An 18,911-nucleotide genomic window follows, 5' to 3' on the forward strand; every position below is an offset into this window, starting at 1 on the left:
GGCGGAGACCAAGCACGTGAACCTGTAATTTTTCGATGTTCTCTTTGTATAGGAAGTAGGAGGTGAAGTTATACTACTTTTTAGAGAATATTTCAATGTTTAACATTTATTTTGCAATAAAAATATAACCTTTATAATGTGTATCTTAGTGGGACTTCGGTTTTAGATTCTAGTGGTAATTTCATATTTTAAAATTCATTCTCTTTTACGCCATTTCACTCATCTTTGCTTCTAAAATTCGTTTGTTTGTAGTTATGAGATAACTCACCAATTCCTAGTCTGTTGTGTCTGCTTTAAGTGTAATCCATTCTTGGAAAAAGCCTAAGAAATCTCTCCTACGTTGTCTTCTTTTTCTATCTCTGAACCAACCAGAGTTATTGCTTGCTTATCTGATGATGAACTGAAACAAATTGTAAGAAAACAAAATCATGAAAATCCTTCTTCTTCTGGTTTTCATTCTTCTCGCAGGTTTGTCCTTCATTAAAACTCTAGCGTGTTAATGTCATGTTCTGTACCACTACAGGCCATTTGGCAGTTTTGCCTCCCAATTTGCAGCAACATATTTCATAGCAGAAGATAGAACAGCATGCTCAATGCTGTGGGGAAAAAAAACCCATGAAGTCATTTTAAAAATATTAACATTCTTTAACACAGAAGATTAGTGATCCATCTGAATTAACTCACTGTTCATGGTATGATGCATCTGCAGGATTTGAAGCCAAAGTTTTAACCTATGATTACACATCTAGTATTGAGGTAATACGCGTTCTCTCTGGTCTATGCAATTATCTTACTATGCTCAACGCTGTTATATACATACTCTAAACACGAGCCCCCATGTCATCAACGTCAGTGTTTGGAGCACCCTCAAAAGCCTCAATATGGTGGAGGAATCATCCAAAACCCAGAATTGAATAATGGACTCGAAGGTTGGAGCGCATTTGGCAGTGCGAGAATAGAGCACAGAGAGTCAAGAGGCAACCATTATACTGTGTCCCATAGCAGAAATAATCCCTATGACAGTGCCTCCCGAAAGATTTTTCTGCTAAAGAATAGGCTGTACACATTATCAGGTGAGTTGGCTCCACATCACTACATATACACCCCTTGACTTCTAACATGTATAGTTTTTTCAGTTGTATAATTTACAGCGAATTATGAATCACTCCCCATTAAAAATGCAAAATTAGACTCTCTTCAGTCACATATTTACAGGAAGCAACACAAAAGACTGTAACTGTACATAAAAGACTCACTTCTATTTTCATTCATCTTCTTTTTTCCGTATTCTTTTTCATATTTGGCTAACGGTTGTTCTATGCAGCATGGATACAAGTGAATGAGGGAAATGTGACAGTAAAAGCAGTTGTTAAAACAGTCAATGGATTCAAACATGCTGGGGCTACTGTTGCTAAATCAAATTGCTGGTCTATGCTTAAGGGTGGCCTCACAGCAGATTCATCGGGACCAGCTGAGCTCTATTTTGAGGTACTTCAATGGGGTTGAAATTATTGTACTGAATTATTAGTTTGATAGATTATTACTTCATGGAAGGAAAGTAGTTTTTAGTTATCAATGGAGCCATAAGTTTTCTTAGCTGCATAAATGCTAAAATCTACAGAGCCATAACATATCTGTGGAGATATGGGTAGATAGCATTTCCTTACAGCCCTTCACACGCAAACAATGGAGGTCTCATCAGTACCAGAGTATTGAAAAGGTATGCCTCCGTCACAATTTCATTTTTTTTTTTTTCACCCAAAGTTTTCCCACGCATGTATTCACATGTAGGTTTTGAAAATAAGGAGGAATGTCCTTATGGCATTGAAGTTCATGTTTTTCTGGCTTGTCAGATACGCAAGAAAAGAGTGCTACTCCAAGCCGTTGATGAACAAGGTAATTCCCTGCCAAATGCGACCATATCCATTGAACAGAAGAACCCAAGTTTTCCATTCGGTAGTGCAATAAACAAATACATCCTCAACAACGAAGCATACCAGAGTTGGTTCACTTCTCGGTTCAAAGTCGCCACGTTTGAGAACGAAATGAAGTGGTACAGCACAGAACGCAATCAAGGCCAAGAAGACTACTCCATAGCAGATGCCATGCTTGAGTTTGCCAAGCAACACAACATTGCAGTTCGCGGCCACAACGTGTTTTGGGATGATGCTCATTACCAACCTGGTTGGGTCCCTTCACTGTCACCAGATCAGCTTAACTCAGCAGTTGAGAAGAGGCTAAGTTCAGTTGTGTCAAGGTTCAAAAACCAACTCATTGCTTGGGATGTTGTTAATGAAAATATGCACTTCAGGTTCTTGGAAAGTAAATTAGGACAGAATGCTTCAGCTAGGATTTACAATGAGGTTCACAAGATTGATGGAGAAACCACTTTGTTTTTGAATGAGTTTAATACTATTGAGGATTGTAGAGATGGTTCATCAACCCCAGCAAACTATATCAAGAAGATAAGAGAAATCCAAAGCTATTGTGATTATAGTGGATTCAATATTGGAATAGGGCTTGAGTCTCATTTCTCTACTCTCAACTTGCCTTACATGAGAGCTGCTATGGATACTCTTGCTGCCACTGGATTGCCTATTTGGCTTACAGAATTGGATGTTACAAGCCAACCCAACCAGGTAAAAAGTCCAAAAACTACATTAAAGTGGTTTAAAAGTTCAACCCATATCATCAGTCTTAGACATTACTTTGTGCATGCTTCAAGGCAAAAGGACTTATCTTGGTGTACTAAAGATTTGTTTCCGCATTTGTTTTATGATATTGTTGCAGGCAGAGTATTTAGAGGAGATTCTGAGAGAAGCATACTCTCACCCAAGTGTAGAGGGAATTGTACTTTGGACAGCATGGAGACCAGAAGGGTGTTACAGGATGTGCTTGACTGATAACAATTTCAAAAACTTGCCTACTGGGGATGTTGTGGATAAGCTTCTTCAAGAGTGGAGGGATTCAGAATTGATTGCAGGGAACACAGATACTAAAGGCTTCTTTGAAGCCTCCCTTTCACATGGTCATTATCATGTCAAAGTTACTCATCCTGTTATGAATAATAATTTCGCTTCATTTCAGTACTTAAAAGTCATGCCTGCTGCTGAATCCTTGCAAACAGCTATGTTCAAACTTGCTGCTTAGTTTAGCATTTTTGTCACCAAAATAAGTGTTTAATGTTTTTTTTTTTTTTTTTGGTTAATATGTATACATTTGTAGACTTGTTTGGTACACACAACAAAATGAGAAGTAAAATGAATAATATAATTGTAACCATAATAAATTATTCTTGTATATTTACCTTTTATATAAACTATGAAATTTATACTATTTGCTAATTATGAATAGATTAATCCATTTCTCAGGTCCTATACCATATATTGTAACTATCTAATCATGAAATATGGAATGACAGAAAGAAAAATCTAACAACCTTCCAAAATTTTAGATATTGATAAATAGGAGTGGAAATAGGCTAAGCCAAATTAAGCTTAAGCCTTATAATAAATCAGAGGCTTGAAACTTGTATAAAGACTTTTTTTCATAGCTCAAGTTTAAGCCTATTTAAAACCTGACCTGTTTTAAAAGCTTACTTAAAAGCAAACCTTTTAAATAAGCTTATATTTTAGTTTTAAACTATTCAAATACACTTTAGAACTATTATAATATACAACATATAACCTGACTTATCAATTACAATATATAATAATTGAAATAATTTACTAACTACAATACAATATAACAATAAAGTAGTAACATTAAAATTAATATACAAGTCTAATATGATTGAAAATATAACTAGAAATAAAAAATAATAAATTTATTAAAAATCAAATGGTGAAACTAATGTATTTATAATATATTACATTATATATATATATATATATATATGTAAATAGGCTAGCCTATTAGGTTTATAGGTTAAGCTTTGAAAAAATAGGCCTGACCTATTTAACTAAATAGATCTAATTAAAAACTTGAATTTGATCTGAGTCTATTTAATAAATAAGTTAAGTCAAGCTTGAAGTAAGTTAGGATATAAGGACTTCTCCTATTCACATCTCCATTGATCGGGTAAACTTCATTCACGTTAACTTCATGTCCAAGGTATGTCCTTTAGTTCCAAAAGGATTGTAATGCGGTGGTGCAGTTTTTGAATAAGAGCAACATTTACGAATAAAAACTCTGAATTTATAAAATTGTAATAACCTGATTTTTCAAAAAAGTAATAAATGTTCCCTTTTAAAAAAATTTAAACATACTTGTGAATTAAATATTAATTCATAAACATTAATAAGTTAAAACAGTGAATGGTCTGCGTATCTAACATAGGAGCATGTTTTCCCCAATTGTCTCACAAAAAAGTTACTCCCTTAGGAGTCAGTCAGATAATTTGACCTAATCATAAATATAAGATCTCAATCTCTTTTGTCTTTCAAATGTAATTTAAAAAAAGACACTAATTCTATTATTAAATTTTTGTACTAAATACTCCTTCCAATCATATTTATAAAATAAAAATTGAATGTTTTTTTAATTCTATATATAAATCATGTCATTAAATTAATTTTTTTAATTAAAAATTTATTTATTTTACTCCCACTGAATATTTGTGAGAAAAAGTACATAATATATATAAAATATAATATAACATAATATAGGTTAAAATATATTTTTAATTTTTTAACTTTACATAATATTTTATTTTTGTCCCTTAATTTTAAAAAGTATATTTTTAATTCTTTAACTCTAACACTATTAGTTTCATCACAAAAAAAAATTACATTAAAATTTTAAATATTAACAAAATATTCTCAAATGTTGACTTATTAAATTTAATTTTTTAAAAAATAACAATGATTGATAGAAAAAATAATTATTTAAAATTAACAGTATTAAGATTAAAGAACTAAAAATACACTTTATGAAATTAAGAGACCACAATAATATTTTATGTAAAGTCAAAGGATAAAAAATATATCTTAGCCTATAATATAATAGGGATATAAAGTTAAAAACTTATTGAATATTAAGATAGATTAATGAATTTTAAATTTTTTTAATTCTAGTAAAACATATTAAAAATGATTTATAAATAAAATAAAAAAGTATTTCACATAAAAAAAACAACTCAAACATTTATTGATCTGGTACCTCACTCATGAGTATAAGTTATAATGTCATAAATGTGAAATATACACAATAAATGTGAGATCTGATACCTCATATGTTGACTAATAAATCTAAGTTCAAACAATTAATGAAAACCTAAAAAATATAGAAAGTCCAACACAAAATTATTACAATATGATTGGCTTATTTGGGAGTAGAAAACTAGAAATGGCATATTTTCTTCAAGGCAAGAAATACACACCTATATTTCTTATCTTTAGAACAAAGATCCACCATTGATGCATTCATCTATATGGTTAGTTTCTTCAAGGCATTGCTAGTACTTGGCTTCTACTTCAGTACATGCTGCTTTGCTCTTCGGTATATATTCATATCTTTAGAAAGACCTCTGGTTTGTTCACATAAAATTCTGAAGCAGAATCAAAAACTCGAGGCTATGGAGGGAGGGCACAAGATCATGAAAAAATTGCTTTTGATGTGTACCTTCATTTTACTTGGTTTGTTCGTCCCCTCTCTCTCTCTCTCTCTCTCTCTCTCTCTATATATATATATATGATCATCATTACTTTTTGCAAAACGTGGTTAAGAATCCATGTTTTCTATGGTTTCCAATACATGCTTAAATATTTTATCCAATAAAATATTAGGGGTTTGTTTGCTTCTAGAAATTGGAGGGGTGCGCGCATTTGGGACTATAGAAATGTGATATTTTTATGTTTCCTTATTTTATGTGGATAAAAAATCTATAGAAATGATCGATTTAAATGTAAGATAGTTACTTCAAATAAAAATAACCATAATATGATATATTATCTGTCTAATAATAATCTTATAAGAAGCCAGAATTTATAAATAGTATCTTTGATTTGATATATTTGACTTGTAATTAGGCTCCTCTTTTACAATTTTTATCATCTTTTTTGTCCTATTAATTTCTTTATTAAATTCAATAATTTGGTATCAATAGTTTCTCAAACTCCATTTAAATTGTACAGGCTTAACCTAAAAGGCTAAAATGACCTAATTTATATTTTACATATAAAATAAAAATTCCAGTAAATTTCATTATTGATGATTCGTGAAACAATTACAATTACTCTTTTTTTCAAATTTCGTGAAGCATACAAAACTCATGTTATTAGTTTTTTTAATTAAAGAAAATACTTTTCCCTCAAGCACCCTTTGAGAATGCGGGTGTGATTGAAATATTGAATTACGATCAGATGGATTTGAAGCAACATCGATAACTTAAATTGAAATTCATTTCTAGGTCAATTCGTGGCTGATTATTTGTTATTATGGGGACCTTGGGACAACATTTGGAAATAATAAAATCAAGTTGGCAATTAAGTAGAAGTTAATTACAATCGGATGAGCATATAATAAATCGATTTCTTTACTCCTTGCAGGTTTGGTAAGGAATACCTTGACTTATGATTATCCGGCCTGCATTGAGGTAAGCTAGAATTTTAGATTTGGCTCGAGATATCTTATTTAAACCAAAGCTAAGATTTTTTTTTTTAAATATATATACTCGGTAGAGCTTAGTTAAGCTTATTAAGTCTTAGAAATCTAAATAGTGGATCTTAGAACTGTATTAGAGCAATTAGATTTTACTCTGGCTCTTGGTTATATAAGATTAGCCTTATAAATTTTTTAACCTCGTTCAATATGTTCAAAGATTTAAAGTTAATTTTGAGGAAAACATGATTTTTAGTCCTTAAATTTTCTCTCACTTGAACTTTAATTTTAAAATAACACAGTCACATAGTTTCTTGATTCAAAAACAATATAGTCCTTATAGTTTTTTAATTTGAAAAAATTCAGTCCCTATAATTATTAACTCAATAAATTATAATATTTGAATTGTTTTGAATCTAAATTTAGATACCAAAAGTTATATTTTTTTCTCTTTATTTTTAAGGGTTTCTTAAAAAGCTTCATTACATTACTATCACCAAGTCCGAAACATTGATGAGCAGCATTATTGAAAGTTTCAATTTGTTGGGAATAAGGCCTTCACCAAGTAGTGGTGGCTAGTGATTGATCTAAAACTTTCAATCAAATCACTAGACTGACTAGAGATTAGACACCAATTCATTCTATGAAGGACGTCACTGTAGATACTAAGTTTATACAACTGGAGACCGCAATATTATTTTTAACCATGGTTATTACTTTATTAGGAAGCCAATATGTAAATTAGTTGACCAATACATATTAATTTACCCTTCCCACTGACCTGTTCAGCTATAAGAGGTTAATGCAATTGAAAAAAAAAAAAAAAAGGATTTAAGATTCTCTGTTTGCATGATTTTGCATAGCCTTTTTATTGAAAAAGGAAAAAGGAAAAGATAATCGATTTTCAGTTGTCAACCCTAAAGTTCATCAGTTTGGTGTTAATCATAACTTATCATACTCTTGCTAGTGCTTACCAAATCCTCAAGAACCTCAGTATGGTGGAGGAATCATCAGAAACCCTCAACTTGATGAAGACCTGCAAGGGTGGTCTCCATTTGGGGAAGCCAAAATTGAACACAGAGAATCCAGAGGCAATAAATACATTGTGGCTCACAGCAGAAATCAACCCAATGACAGTGTTTCTCAGAAACTCTATCTAGAAAAGGACAATCTGTACATAGTCTCTGGTACTTCAATAACCTTTTGTTAATGACAGTGTTTCCAACTTTTTATATTCCTCTTTTCGCTTAATCACTAGTGTTCATTGCAGCTTGGCTACAAGTGAATGGTGGTGGTGGTGGTGATGTTCTTGTAGCAGCATTGTTCAAAACAGAAAATGGCTTGAAACATGCTGGTGCTGCTATTGTTAAGTCTAACTGTTGGTCCATGCTCAAGGGTGGTCTCACAGTGGAAGAAGCATCAGGCCCTGCTGACCTATATTTTGAGGTATTTTTACTTTGAACTATTATCTGATATTGCTCCTGCTTCTGTCCAGAAACTGTTTGATAAAATGTTTGTTCTTAGTGATGAACTCCACTTCCTACCATTCTCCTCTTTTGTTTTGTTTTGTTTTTGTTTTTCCCAAGTTGGGTTTTCATATCCTCCTTCCTTGACTATTAATGGAGGCCAAACTTGTGCAGAGCAATAATGCTTCTGTAGAAATATGGGTCGACAGCGTCTCCTTACAACCATTCACCAAAGAGCAATGGAAGTCTCACCAATATCAGAGCATGGAGCAGGTAATTAGCTTCAAATACTAATGTTAAGGCTCTTTCTACTGATTCTATTTTGTTTGCATTTACTTTTATAATGAAATTCAGTTTACCAAAGGTAGTGTCACAATCAACTTGTTGTTTAGTACCTCAGATTCTGTCTATCCATCTATGTCATGGCATGTTAGTACCCTCAACTTGTCTCGGTCTCACTATTAGAGTTCTTTAAATTACATAGTGTATTCAGATAGGGTCAGGGAGAAAAGTGATGATCATCAGTGAAAATATTGCGTATGAACCTTACTCACGAGCACATTCTTCTTTTGTATCAGTTTTCCCCTGAATGTATGAATTTTATGAAGTACGGAGGACTCAAATTCTTAGTGATATCATCTTTTCAAGGAGAAAAATGGGATTTTACTGAATTGAGCACTTTTCTTTCCCTTCTCGTAGACACGTAAAGGAAAGGTGCAATTGCAAGCAGTTGATGAACAAGGAAAACCATTAGCAAACTCCGAGATAAACATCAAACAGAAGTCAACAAGCATCCCTATTGGTTGTACCATAAACCCAAATATCCTCACCAACCTGGCTTATCAAAGTTGGTACCTTCCAAGGTTCAAATACGCCACCTTGGAAGACCAAATGAAGTGGTTCGTGAACGAGCCAGTACAAGGAAAAGAGGACTATTCTGCTGCTGATGCCTTGATTCATTTTGCACAACAACATGGGATCTCAGTTCGTGGCCATAATGTTCACTGGGACAATCCTTCTCTCCAACCTAGTTGGGTCCATTCACTCTCTCCAGCTCAACTCAATGAAGCAGTGTCCAGAAGGCAGGCATCAATCATGACGAGGTACAAGAACAAGGTGATTTCCTGGGATGTTGTGAACGAAAATGTTCACTATTCTTTCCTTGAAAGCACACTTGGGAGCAATGCATCAGCTAGTATTTATAAGGTCGCTCATGATCTCGATGCATCAGCGATACCATTCATGAATGATTTTGGCACCATTGAGGATACCAAAGATATACTAGCAACACCAGTACAGTACATTCAGAGGCTTAAAGATATACAAAGCTTCCATGGTTACAGTGGATGGCCTGTTGGAATCGGGCTTGAGGGCCATTTCACTAATCTTGACATGGCTTACATGAGAGCTTCCCTTGACATGCTCGGTGCCTTAGGAATGCCAATTTGGCTCACAGAATTGGATGTTAATAGCCAACCCAACCAGGTAAAACTAATAAGACAAATCAAAATGGTTATTATTATTAGTGCTGTCAATATGTTCTATAGAGTTATATATTTATAATCCCTGAGAATATGAACATGACACAAACACTGGTGATACCTCAAAAGTGATAAGCTGTTTTAGGTTTAAATATAATTTCTGAAACCAAGTCCAGAAAGGGAATACTGAATATTATTGATGATATGATAAAAGTAAGACAACCATATATATATAGTCTGTACAAGTAAGTAAAATCTGTACAACTTAAATAACAAATTCGGTTGGTGATCCTGTTGGATGTAAAGATTTTGTTGGTGAGCAATCTGTAAATATTTCTACAAACGCTTTTTGAAGCTTGAGGCATGTTCTAACCTTAACAAGCTTCTAGAATCCAACTCACTTAAACTTTTTGTTATAAAAAAATAAATAACAAATTCAGTTAACAGCTATTCTAACTAATCTAACAGAATATTAGGTGTCTGACAGTTCCCAACTAAGTTTTTTCTTCTCTTGGTGAATTTGAGCAGGCTCAGCTCCTGGACAAGATTCTGAGGGAGGCATTGTCTCATCCAAAGGTTCAGGGAATTATGATATGGGCAGCGTGGAAGCCTGAGGGATGTTACAGGATGTGTTTGACAGATAACAATTTCAAGAACTTGCCCACAGGAGATGTAGTTGATAAGATTCTGAAAGAGATGGGCTCAAATAGGTTAAGAGGTCAAACTGATGCCAGTGGGTTGTACGAGGCCTATCTCTTTCATGGAGATTATGAAGTGGAAATCACTCACTCAAGCTTGCCTAATTCCACCATTGCTCACCATTTCAGTGTCGTTCCAAGTCATGACCTTAACATAACCAAGGTGACTCTGAAAGCTCATGTGTAGTGTAATTTGTTTATCCGTGAGAGACAAGGCAGGTTGTCGCATAATAAGTTCTATAAAGTCACAACATTATCAATAATCAATTGTGATTTATAAGGCTGAACAGCTTGTGGGAGGTCTTGAATCTTTTAATGCTTAATAAACTGCGATTTGAGTTACGTATGGTTATTTCAAACATAAATAGGATTAGTTGAAGCAGAGATTGCGTAAGTCTTGGCTGAGGCTATTCTAATCCTAACACGCATATCATACTCAAAAAACTAAGTTTTTAATATAACCTAAATGTATGAATGAATGAACAAAGCATAACAAACTAAGATTTCAATTATCCTTGGTTCTAAAGATAAATTTTCTTCATCAATACTTCAGTTGCCGCAGTATGATCCATCTTTAAGCCACCACTACTGATCAACTATTTTTTTGATCGTTTTCTAATATTCTCATAGTTTCTTTTGAAAGACATGATAAGCTTAGTGATAATAATGTAGTTCATGTTAGTTCAATCAGTAAGAACGTGGCTTATACCTATAAGAGTCTGACTAAATAATGTGTAAATATTTTTAATTATTCATAAAATTGAGACCTTAATTATAATTAGTTTTTGGACCCAACTCATTTAAACTCTTTTTCTTTAATAAAATAAAATGTCAAATCCCATTAGTGCACGCATGATTAGCTTTATATCCCATACAATTTCATCACCAAATTCTCACAGGGAGACAAAGTGGGAGTGAGTGTTCAATAACTCAAAACCCACTAATGCATATTCGTTTCACTCCGCTTGTTTCACTCATCAAAGCACTATCGATTGATGGTGATCCACTACGTCATGTTCAAATGGAAATTAGGCGCATTTTTTGTTTGGATTGTATGGAACATAAAATTTAAGAATTAAATAATACTATTATTATGTCAGTTATAATCTAAATAGCTATATATTTTACATTTGTGCTAATATTAATTCTTTAAGGATTTAGGAAATAAATTTATTTGACATATATGGAATCACAATTTTTTTTCCCATCCAAACAAACAATCAGGTTAAATGGCTCAACTAGAAACTTCCAAAAAGAGAAGTGTTTACATATTATTAACAGTCAAAATATCCGAAGGAAGAAGGAAAATAGTTGAAATAATGGCATCATAAGTCACTCCACTCATACATAAAAAAAAAAATAATAACTCATTACTTATGCATGTTAACTATTGAGTAATGAGTCAATAACATGAAGTGCTCGTATAAATTTCAGTTTATATTTGATAAAAGAATATTTAAAAAAATTCAATTGTTTGTTAGATTTGGCAAAATCACATTTTAAATATAAGTTAAATGTATTTTTGAGGGTTATCCAAACAGGTCCAAAATTAACAATATACTTTAAAGGAAAAGTTCCCATAATTTATTATTACTCAAAGGCCAGTGTAAAAATTAATCCTATCTCCAGTTTTTATCTGGGTTTCCACTGTGTCGTTTTATTTTACCACAACAAAAGGTAAATATGTGGGGATAAAAAATCAAGGGGCAAACGGCTTGCCAACAATTCAGGGAGCCACTTGAATAAAATTTATTAAATTCCAGGGACTAATCTCAAAATAATATGAAATTATGGGACTAGAAGTTTTAATTTCTCTTTCGTTTAATTTGAGACGTTATGAAATCATAAATTTTTATTTAAGACCAAAATGAGGACCGAATTGAGGGCAAGTAACCTTTTTGTGAAATTATTGTATTTATACCATTTAAGAAATTAAACAAATTAAAGTATTTAACGTAAATAAGAATTAACACTGCAAGTTTATCCAAAACTAAAAATTAATTATGTGAACCCATATTAGGAATTTACATCTTACAAGTTTCTTTAAACTCATGAATTCAAACACATCAAACAAGCTCCATGTGTATTTAATGTAAATGAGATATCCTAGTTCTACATTCACGTAAATGTAATTATTACTCTCTTTAGTTGTGTTGTATTACCACATATGCTCATTTTTATCATTTTAATGAATATAGAAGATATAGCACGCCTGGAATATGAGCATTTTATGGAGGTTCTTAAATATTTTTCCTTGTACCGATTTAAAAGTCAAAGATGAAAATCTAATATTTCAAGATATGGTCATTACTCATTAATTAATAATATAATTAATTATTTCTTCCATTTTGATTATACAAACTTTTCTTTTTCCTGCTTCCTTTGTTTTTTTTTTGGGGGGGGGTTGAAGTTGGGTGTCATAAAATTGTGCGCACAGTACGGCACCACCATTGAAGTTGATGATTGCGGTGGGTGGGTGTGCGTGTGTTTTTGTGTTTTGTTGGTTTTTTTTTTCGTACTGTTTCTATTGCTCTGTAAGTTTGGCTAATGTTTCTTTCAGTTTTATTCAAAAAAAAAAAAAAATTTGTACTGCGCCACGATAGTCCATAAGCTAAGCTGCACCAAGCAAGACCGTTCACTTCATCTCTCTCTCTCTCTCTCTCTCTCACGCACACATTGGTACATTGAACACTTCCTAAGGTGGTTCACGAGACAACATTGGAATCCATTTCTCAACGTACCTGACATTTCATATGGTCGTTTCTTTGTTTGTTTCTGAGTTCCTCTTCTGTTTTACTCTCTCTTCAGCCTTTTGAGTTGCCTTTCCTCTCTACCATTGCTTAAAAGGTCATTATAACGTATCACTTTCTTAAACCCTTCACACAAATCATGCAATAAGTCTCTTGTTTTCTATTGCACTAGTTACCTGTGAGTTTAGATTCTGCTAATTTCATGGAAAAAAAAACTTATTATTTGTTTAACATATTTTTATCACCAAATACAATGCATCATGTAAGTTCAAAGACATTACACGTGGGACAAAGATTAAAGAGAGATTATATTTTTTTAATAAGATAAAAAAAAAAAAAAAACAACCTGCTTTGTCTGTGCGCGCTATAAATGCAGTTATCTTCTGTAACATTCTCGTTGGTCTCATAGTCAGCTTCCCTTATTGCATTTGATGCCAAACACAGCATCTAATCTCACTGTCATTAGCACAAAATTTAGAGGAGGTTTGTCTGAGTGTTAGAGAGATGAAGGTTGAAGCAGAAGCCTACACCTTATTGCTTGCCTCAATTCTTCTGCTGATTTCAGGTCTCTCTCTCTCTCTCTCTCTCTCTCTCTCTCTCTCTCTCTCTCTGTGCCATCTACGGAATTCACTTCAGCAATCTTAACTTACATATCTGCTAAACACATTCAGGTGTCAGAGTTCATGCTATCTCTTATGATCATTCTGTAACAACAGAGGCAAGACACAGTCTCATGAAAATCTTTCTACATTGTCCTGCAAAACTAGCTAGAATCTCAGTGAAGTATAGTTCATTTTATTCAATGTTTGATTATGCAGTGTTTGGTGGAACCACAAAGAGCCCAATATGAAGGAGGCATTATAGTGAATCCAGGATTCGATCAAAGCCTAAGAGGTTGGACAGTTAATGGGAAAGGAGTTATTGAAGTGAGAATATCAAAGGAAGGGAATAGGTTTGTTGTTGCCAGAAACAGAACTCACCCATTAGATAGTTTCTCACAAAGAATCCAACTTGAGAAAGGAAAGCGATACGCCTTTTCTGGTAAATTCTATACATGTTTCTGTTCCATCAATGTTTGATGAAGACATTGATCAAGTGGTTGTATTGATTTGAGAATACATAGTAACATAATAATTTTTTATTTCTCGTCCCTTCTTCCCATTCAGCTTGGGTTCAACTCGGTGAAGAAACAGGGACTGTGTCAGTTGTCATTAGAACTAACAGAAGTGAACTGGTACGAGGTGGTCATGTGATAGCACAGCATGGATGCTGGACTCTGCTAAAAGGCGGCATAGTTGCAAATTTCTCAAGCTCTGTCGAGATTCTTTTCGAGGTGAAGTGCAATATGTTTCATAAACCAGTGAGAATCAATAACAAAATATGTAACTGCAATGAATCTTATCAACCAATGTGTTTCATAAATGATGCAATTGAATAGTGATAGGTACTTTGTTATTGTATATATACTGCAGCTAGCTACAGCATAGGGCTAGTTGAAGTATTCATCAGATTCTGTTTCTCAAGGGAATGCTGATAACAGCATGTGATTATGTTGGGATTTTTCGGTAAAAACATGAAAAGTTCTTTTGTGGTACAGAAAGCATAAAAACTCAAAAGACCTATAGACAGAGGAAACAGTATGATCAGAGAATCTTTTTTGACAATATTGCAGAGCCAGAATACTGAAGTGGAATTATGGGTTGACAGTGTCTCACTACAACCATTCACCAAATCACAATGGAGATCACATCAAGACTGCAACATTGAGAGGGTAAGCAAGTAGCACAAAAAATTTTCAGTAACATGTTGAACCAAAAGCAATCTTTAGATGACTAGAATGAAGAATTTGATTTCTATATATTGAACAAAAATGAATACTGCCATGAATTTGAACAAAAGATCTTGTTTTCAAACCTGCAGATACGCAAGAGCAAGGTGAGATTCCAGATAGTTCACACAAATGGAACAGCATTAGAAGGAACTACAGTGTTAATAAATCAAATAAGATCAGGCTTCCCATTTGGATGCAGTATAAACCACAACATTCTCACAAGCAAAGACTACCAAACCTGGTTCGCATCAAGGTTCCAGTACACAACTTTCACCAACGAGATGAAATGGTACAGCACAGAAATAAAGCAAGGTGAAGAAAATTACAGTATTGCAGATGCCATGTTGGAGTTCACCAAGCAGCACAACATTGCTGTGAGAGGCCATAATATTTTCTGGGACAACCCAAAAGAACAGCCTCAATGGGTCAAATCGCTATCTTCTGAGGAATTGCAAAAAGCAGCAGAGAAGAGATTGAATTCTGTGGTTTCAAGATACAAAGGGCAACTGATTGCATGGGATGTGGTCAATGAGAATCTCCACTTCAGCTTTTTTGAGGATAAACTTGGCCAAAATGCTTCTGCAGAATATTATTCCAAGGCTTACAAGCTTGACCAAAAGCCAATCATGTTCATGAATGAGTACAATGCAATAGAGTACAGTGGGGATAAAGCAGTGATCCCAGAGAAATACAAGAAGAAACTTGAGGGGATTCTGTCATACCCTGGAAGTGAAGGAATATCAGTAGGAATAGGATTGCAGGGTCATTTTGTTTCAGGCCAACCAAACCTTGCTTTCATGAGATCTGTTCTAGATTCTCTGGCCACAACTAAACTTCCCATTTGGCTCACAGAAGTCAGTGTAGATAAAGGCCCAAACCAGGTTTTTACCTGTACTATAAACTATTACTGTTGAACCTGCATGAAACTAATAACAATCTAGGATGTTACCAGCTTGTGTGATTGAAAAATTCTGAGTTCATTCATGAATTGTTGAACAGGAAGAGTACTTGGAGGAGATACTAAGAGAGGCTTATGCACATCCTGCAGTTGAAGGGATCATAACTTTTTCTGGTCCAGCAATAGCTGGTTTCAAAGACATGCATCTCGTGGATGAAAATTTCCGCAATACTCCAGTTGGTGATGTTGTGGACAAGCTTCTGAATGAGTGGAAGTCTGGGTCTGTGCAAGCCAAAACAGATAGCAGAGGATTTGTGGATGTTTCACTGTTCCATGGAGATTATGATGTTACTGTCACACACCCAGTAACCAAATCCTCCACAACACTGAATCATAGTGTAAAGAAACATACTCCACAGAAAATTGTTCGAGTCCATGTATAGGAATTATATAAAAGCATAAAGAAAATGAATAATCCACCCTCTTTGTTCAAATGCAATGGGGGTCAAATCTGTAATAATTATTATTGATACTTGTGTTTTGAGACTTTCCTTAATTATTGACAGGAGTTGTTCTCTTAACTGTGCAGGTAACGCCATCTTTTACTAGACAACTATCAAGGTTTAGGAGTTATATGATGCCCAAGAAAGAACGGAATGAAATATAATATGAAATGAAATATATGGCTTTATATTTGAAAAATGATATTCATGTCTCTAATTGGGGAAAAAATATAATGACAAGAACACAAAATACTGTTGAGTGATAATAACAAAAACCCAATAAATACTATATAACTGGCTTCTTCTTTGTGTATTAGAATTTAGAAATAGATTTTGTCTTCTTCATAATTAAGACATACTCAAGTTATGGGATTCTTCTTTCCAAATAAACTAAAATTTTGGACTTTCTGAGGATTCTGCCTGTGGCTCAAACATATTATTTTTTGCGACAGTAATTAAAAGGCCTATAAATTTGAAAATCATACATATATTCATCTGAATGCATATTATTATCTTTGGCATTCTTCAATCAAAAGCTTTAATGTACATCTGGAAAACAGGGCATGTTTTAACCTTTTGGGCTAATACCTGATGACTCCCAATATGCTGTTAATTTTCACTTGAATTTTATTAAAAGGGGAGTCATCTAGGGGTTTTTGTTGACTAATTGGGTGCATATTTACAAGTGATTAAGAAATTTTGATGATAAGTGGGTAATGTTTAACATAGAAGAGTATTGGGCCAATTTCCTGCACTAATTCACGTTCCTTGAAGCAAAAACACGCTCGGCTGTAAGACACAAACTTTTGATCTTCAATGAATTTTAAGATTTTATGGGTATTATTTTTGAGACCTCTTCACTTCCAACAACTGTAGAATGTCCCGGTTGAAGAAGAAAAAGAGACAAAGGAGAGTTGAAGAAACTTGAATTCGGTGGGAAATTAAGGATCTAGCACATTATTCCTCTGATTAAACTTTTATTCTCCTTCTTTATTTTAATGTATATATTGCTAAGATTTGATATCATTAGAGTCATATGTGACTAATTTTTTCTAAATATAGGATAACTATGAACTAATTATTGAATTAGAGTATATTTGAACCATTTTATTTAAATTTAATATTAGTTTTGCTTACTTAATCTTGCATTTGTTTGTTTGCTTAATGCCTAGCTATTATTGAGTATGAATTTGAAGTTTTAAGTTTTACCTTGGGAGAAGGGAATTTAAATTAGATTATTAGATTGAGTAATGCAAGATTAGAATTTACTCTAATTTGCTAATAGAATATGAATATACCTATTGGATCTAAATTATATTAGTGAATTTGTGCTTTTGTGCCTTTTTAGTAATTGTTCTGGAATAGCATTTTTAATTTAAGAGAAGAGTGTAATTAATCAAAAGATAACCATTCATATTAGTACTCTAGATTAACAAGCCAATATTGAGTGCATTTAATTGGGTAATTACATACTCTAAGAATTAAAAAAAGGATTGGTTACCTTATATTGTCTTAACTATTATTATTGTTAGAACTTTAATTTTAGTGTACTTTTATAAATTCAAGTTTATTTTGCAAAATCAAATCTAATTTTATTTTGCTCAACTTAAATAAAAATAGAAAATTTAATGTCTAATTATCAATTAACTTGATTTTTTGTAAGAACGACTTTGATTTATTGCATACTATTTTTATGATTCATGCATTTGCAAAACCTGTTATATATTTGTACGCATCAATACTTAAGCCCAAAAGAAGCAATCAGGCAAATCAATTGAGAGTTTTTTTTTTTCTTTTTTATTGCTTACAGGTATTCTTCAACTTGAGACAATCATATTTGAGGCATGGTTGGGCACCTCTCCTAATAGGAATCCAAATCTTGATTCATTATATTATAAAAACTAGTTCTTTCTATTAAATCCAACTCCCATTATTCATCAATTGACAATTTCTTTTGATTATAGTAAGATAAAATAAAATGACCCATTTTGGACCTGGCCTCATGGGCTACCCAACAATTCCACCTTTGTTTTTGATTTTTTTTTTAATTTGCAATTTGAACTATAAACTATGAACTTTAAACTATAGGTTCTAGGATCCAAAGCTGAAATCTCCACCTTCTCATCTCCTTCCTTGTTTGTCACATTTGGTAATGGCCAATCAACCTTGACTCGCTTAATCTCTGGCAACACTGACTGGAATATTTTTCTAGCTAAGAAAATGGGTACTTTTATAGATTTGGATTTTGGGTTCTCATTGTTCTAGCTTGCTTCAGACCGATAGACCAAATAATGGATATTGTTCTGATTTGGCTTTATGGATCTGGATTTTGAGTTTTTCTGGCCTAGCAAATGGATATTGTTCTGGATTTTGGGGGCCAGAGAATGTGCAAATTGCTCTTCGAACTAAGTGGTTGAGAACCCCATTGCTTTTAGAAGCAGGGTAGGTTGCTATTGTAATTTCGAAGTGTTCACCCAATGCAAGAGCCATTTTGAACATAGAATTTCCTAGATGGGGTCGGATGAAACTTAACAAACCAATACCTTAGCAGTATTTTGAGAATATGATGTTCAAAGCTGTATAACTTCTTGTAATTATTGCTTTGCTTGCGCTAGAATTTGTTCGGCTAGGCGGTTGGATGAATTTGTTGCTTTACTTGTGTTTGTTAAAATTATTGCTTCATG

General features: G+C 33.2%; 3 protein-coding genes across 3 annotated transcripts; all 3 read left to right on the top strand.

Annotated features, from left to right (window-relative positions):
• Positions 1-358: 358 nt before the first annotated feature.
• LOC129299057 (endo-1,4-beta-xylanase 5-like) lies at positions 359-3,250 on the top strand. Its single transcript, XM_054937498.1, has 7 exons — positions 359-468; positions 710-756; positions 854-1,073; positions 1,325-1,488; positions 1,622-1,720; positions 1,854-2,639; positions 2,791-3,250. Exons 1-7 carry the CDS (start codon positions 429-431, stop codon positions 3,148-3,150), a joined length of 1,716 nt encoding a protein of 571 aa, XP_054793473.1. The 5' UTR covers positions 359-428; the 3' UTR covers positions 3,151-3,250.
• A 2,317-nt stretch (positions 3,251-5,567) lies between these two features.
• LOC129299058 (endo-1,4-beta-xylanase 5-like) lies at positions 5,568-10,508 on the top strand. Its single transcript, XM_054937499.1, has 7 exons — positions 5,568-5,636; positions 6,549-6,595; positions 7,568-7,787; positions 7,871-8,046; positions 8,241-8,339; positions 8,766-9,551; positions 10,076-10,508. Exons 1-7 carry the CDS (start codon positions 5,576-5,578, stop codon positions 10,430-10,432), a joined length of 1,746 nt encoding a protein of 581 aa, XP_054793474.1. The 5' UTR covers positions 5,568-5,575; the 3' UTR covers positions 10,433-10,508.
• Positions 10,509-13,409: 2,901 nt separating this feature from the next.
• Positions 13,410-16,283, top strand: LOC129299059 (endo-1,4-beta-xylanase 5-like). The gene is made up of 7 exons (XM_054937500.1): positions 13,410-13,560; positions 13,667-13,713; positions 13,814-14,036; positions 14,162-14,328; positions 14,668-14,766; positions 14,916-15,707; positions 15,826-16,283. Exons 1-7 carry the CDS (start codon positions 13,500-13,502, stop codon positions 16,165-16,167), a joined length of 1,731 nt encoding a protein of 576 aa, XP_054793475.1. The 5' UTR covers positions 13,410-13,499; the 3' UTR covers positions 16,168-16,283.
• Positions 16,284-18,911: the final 2,628 nt, after the last annotated feature.

The sequence above is a fragment of the Prosopis cineraria genome, unplaced genomic scaffold (assembly GCF_029017545.1).
Source record: "Prosopis cineraria cultivar Desert tree isolate PC_DT_omini unplaced genomic scaffold, ASM2901754v1 PC1020, whole genome shotgun sequence".
Lineage (NCBI taxonomy): Eukaryota > Viridiplantae > Streptophyta > Magnoliopsida > Fabales > Fabaceae > Prosopis > Prosopis cineraria.

Coding starts and splice junctions, on each gene's coding strand:
- LOC129299057 (XM_054937498.1), top strand. CDS start 429: ATGAAAATCCTTCTTCTTCTGGTTTTCATTCTTCTCGCAG. Junction 469..709: donor GGTTTTCATTCTTCTCGCAG/GTTTGTCCTTCA, acceptor ATGCATCTGCAG/GATTTGAAGCCAAAGTTTTA. Junction 1,489..1,621: donor CAGCTGAGCTCTATTTTGAG/GTACTTCAATGG, acceptor TAAAATCTACAG/AGCCATAACATATCTGTGGA.
- LOC129299058 (XM_054937499.1), top strand. CDS start 5,576: ATGGAGGGAGGGCACAAGATCATGAAAAAATTGCTTTTGATGTGTACC. Junction 6,596..7,567: donor ATTATCCGGCCTGCATTGAG/GTAAGCTAGAAT, acceptor TACTCTTGCTAG/TGCTTACCAAATCCTCAAGA. Junction 8,340..8,765: donor AATATCAGAGCATGGAGCAG/GTAATTAGCTTC, acceptor CCCTTCTCGTAG/ACACGTAAAGGAAAGGTGCA.
- LOC129299059 (XM_054937500.1), top strand. CDS start 13,500: ATGAAGGTTGAAGCAGAAGCCTACACCTTATTGCTTGCCTCAATTCTT. Junction 13,714..13,813: donor ATCATTCTGTAACAACAGAG/GCAAGACACAGT, acceptor TTGATTATGCAG/TGTTTGGTGGAACCACAAAG. Junction 14,329..14,667: donor CTGTCGAGATTCTTTTCGAG/GTGAAGTGCAAT, acceptor ACAATATTGCAG/AGCCAGAATACTGAAGTGGA.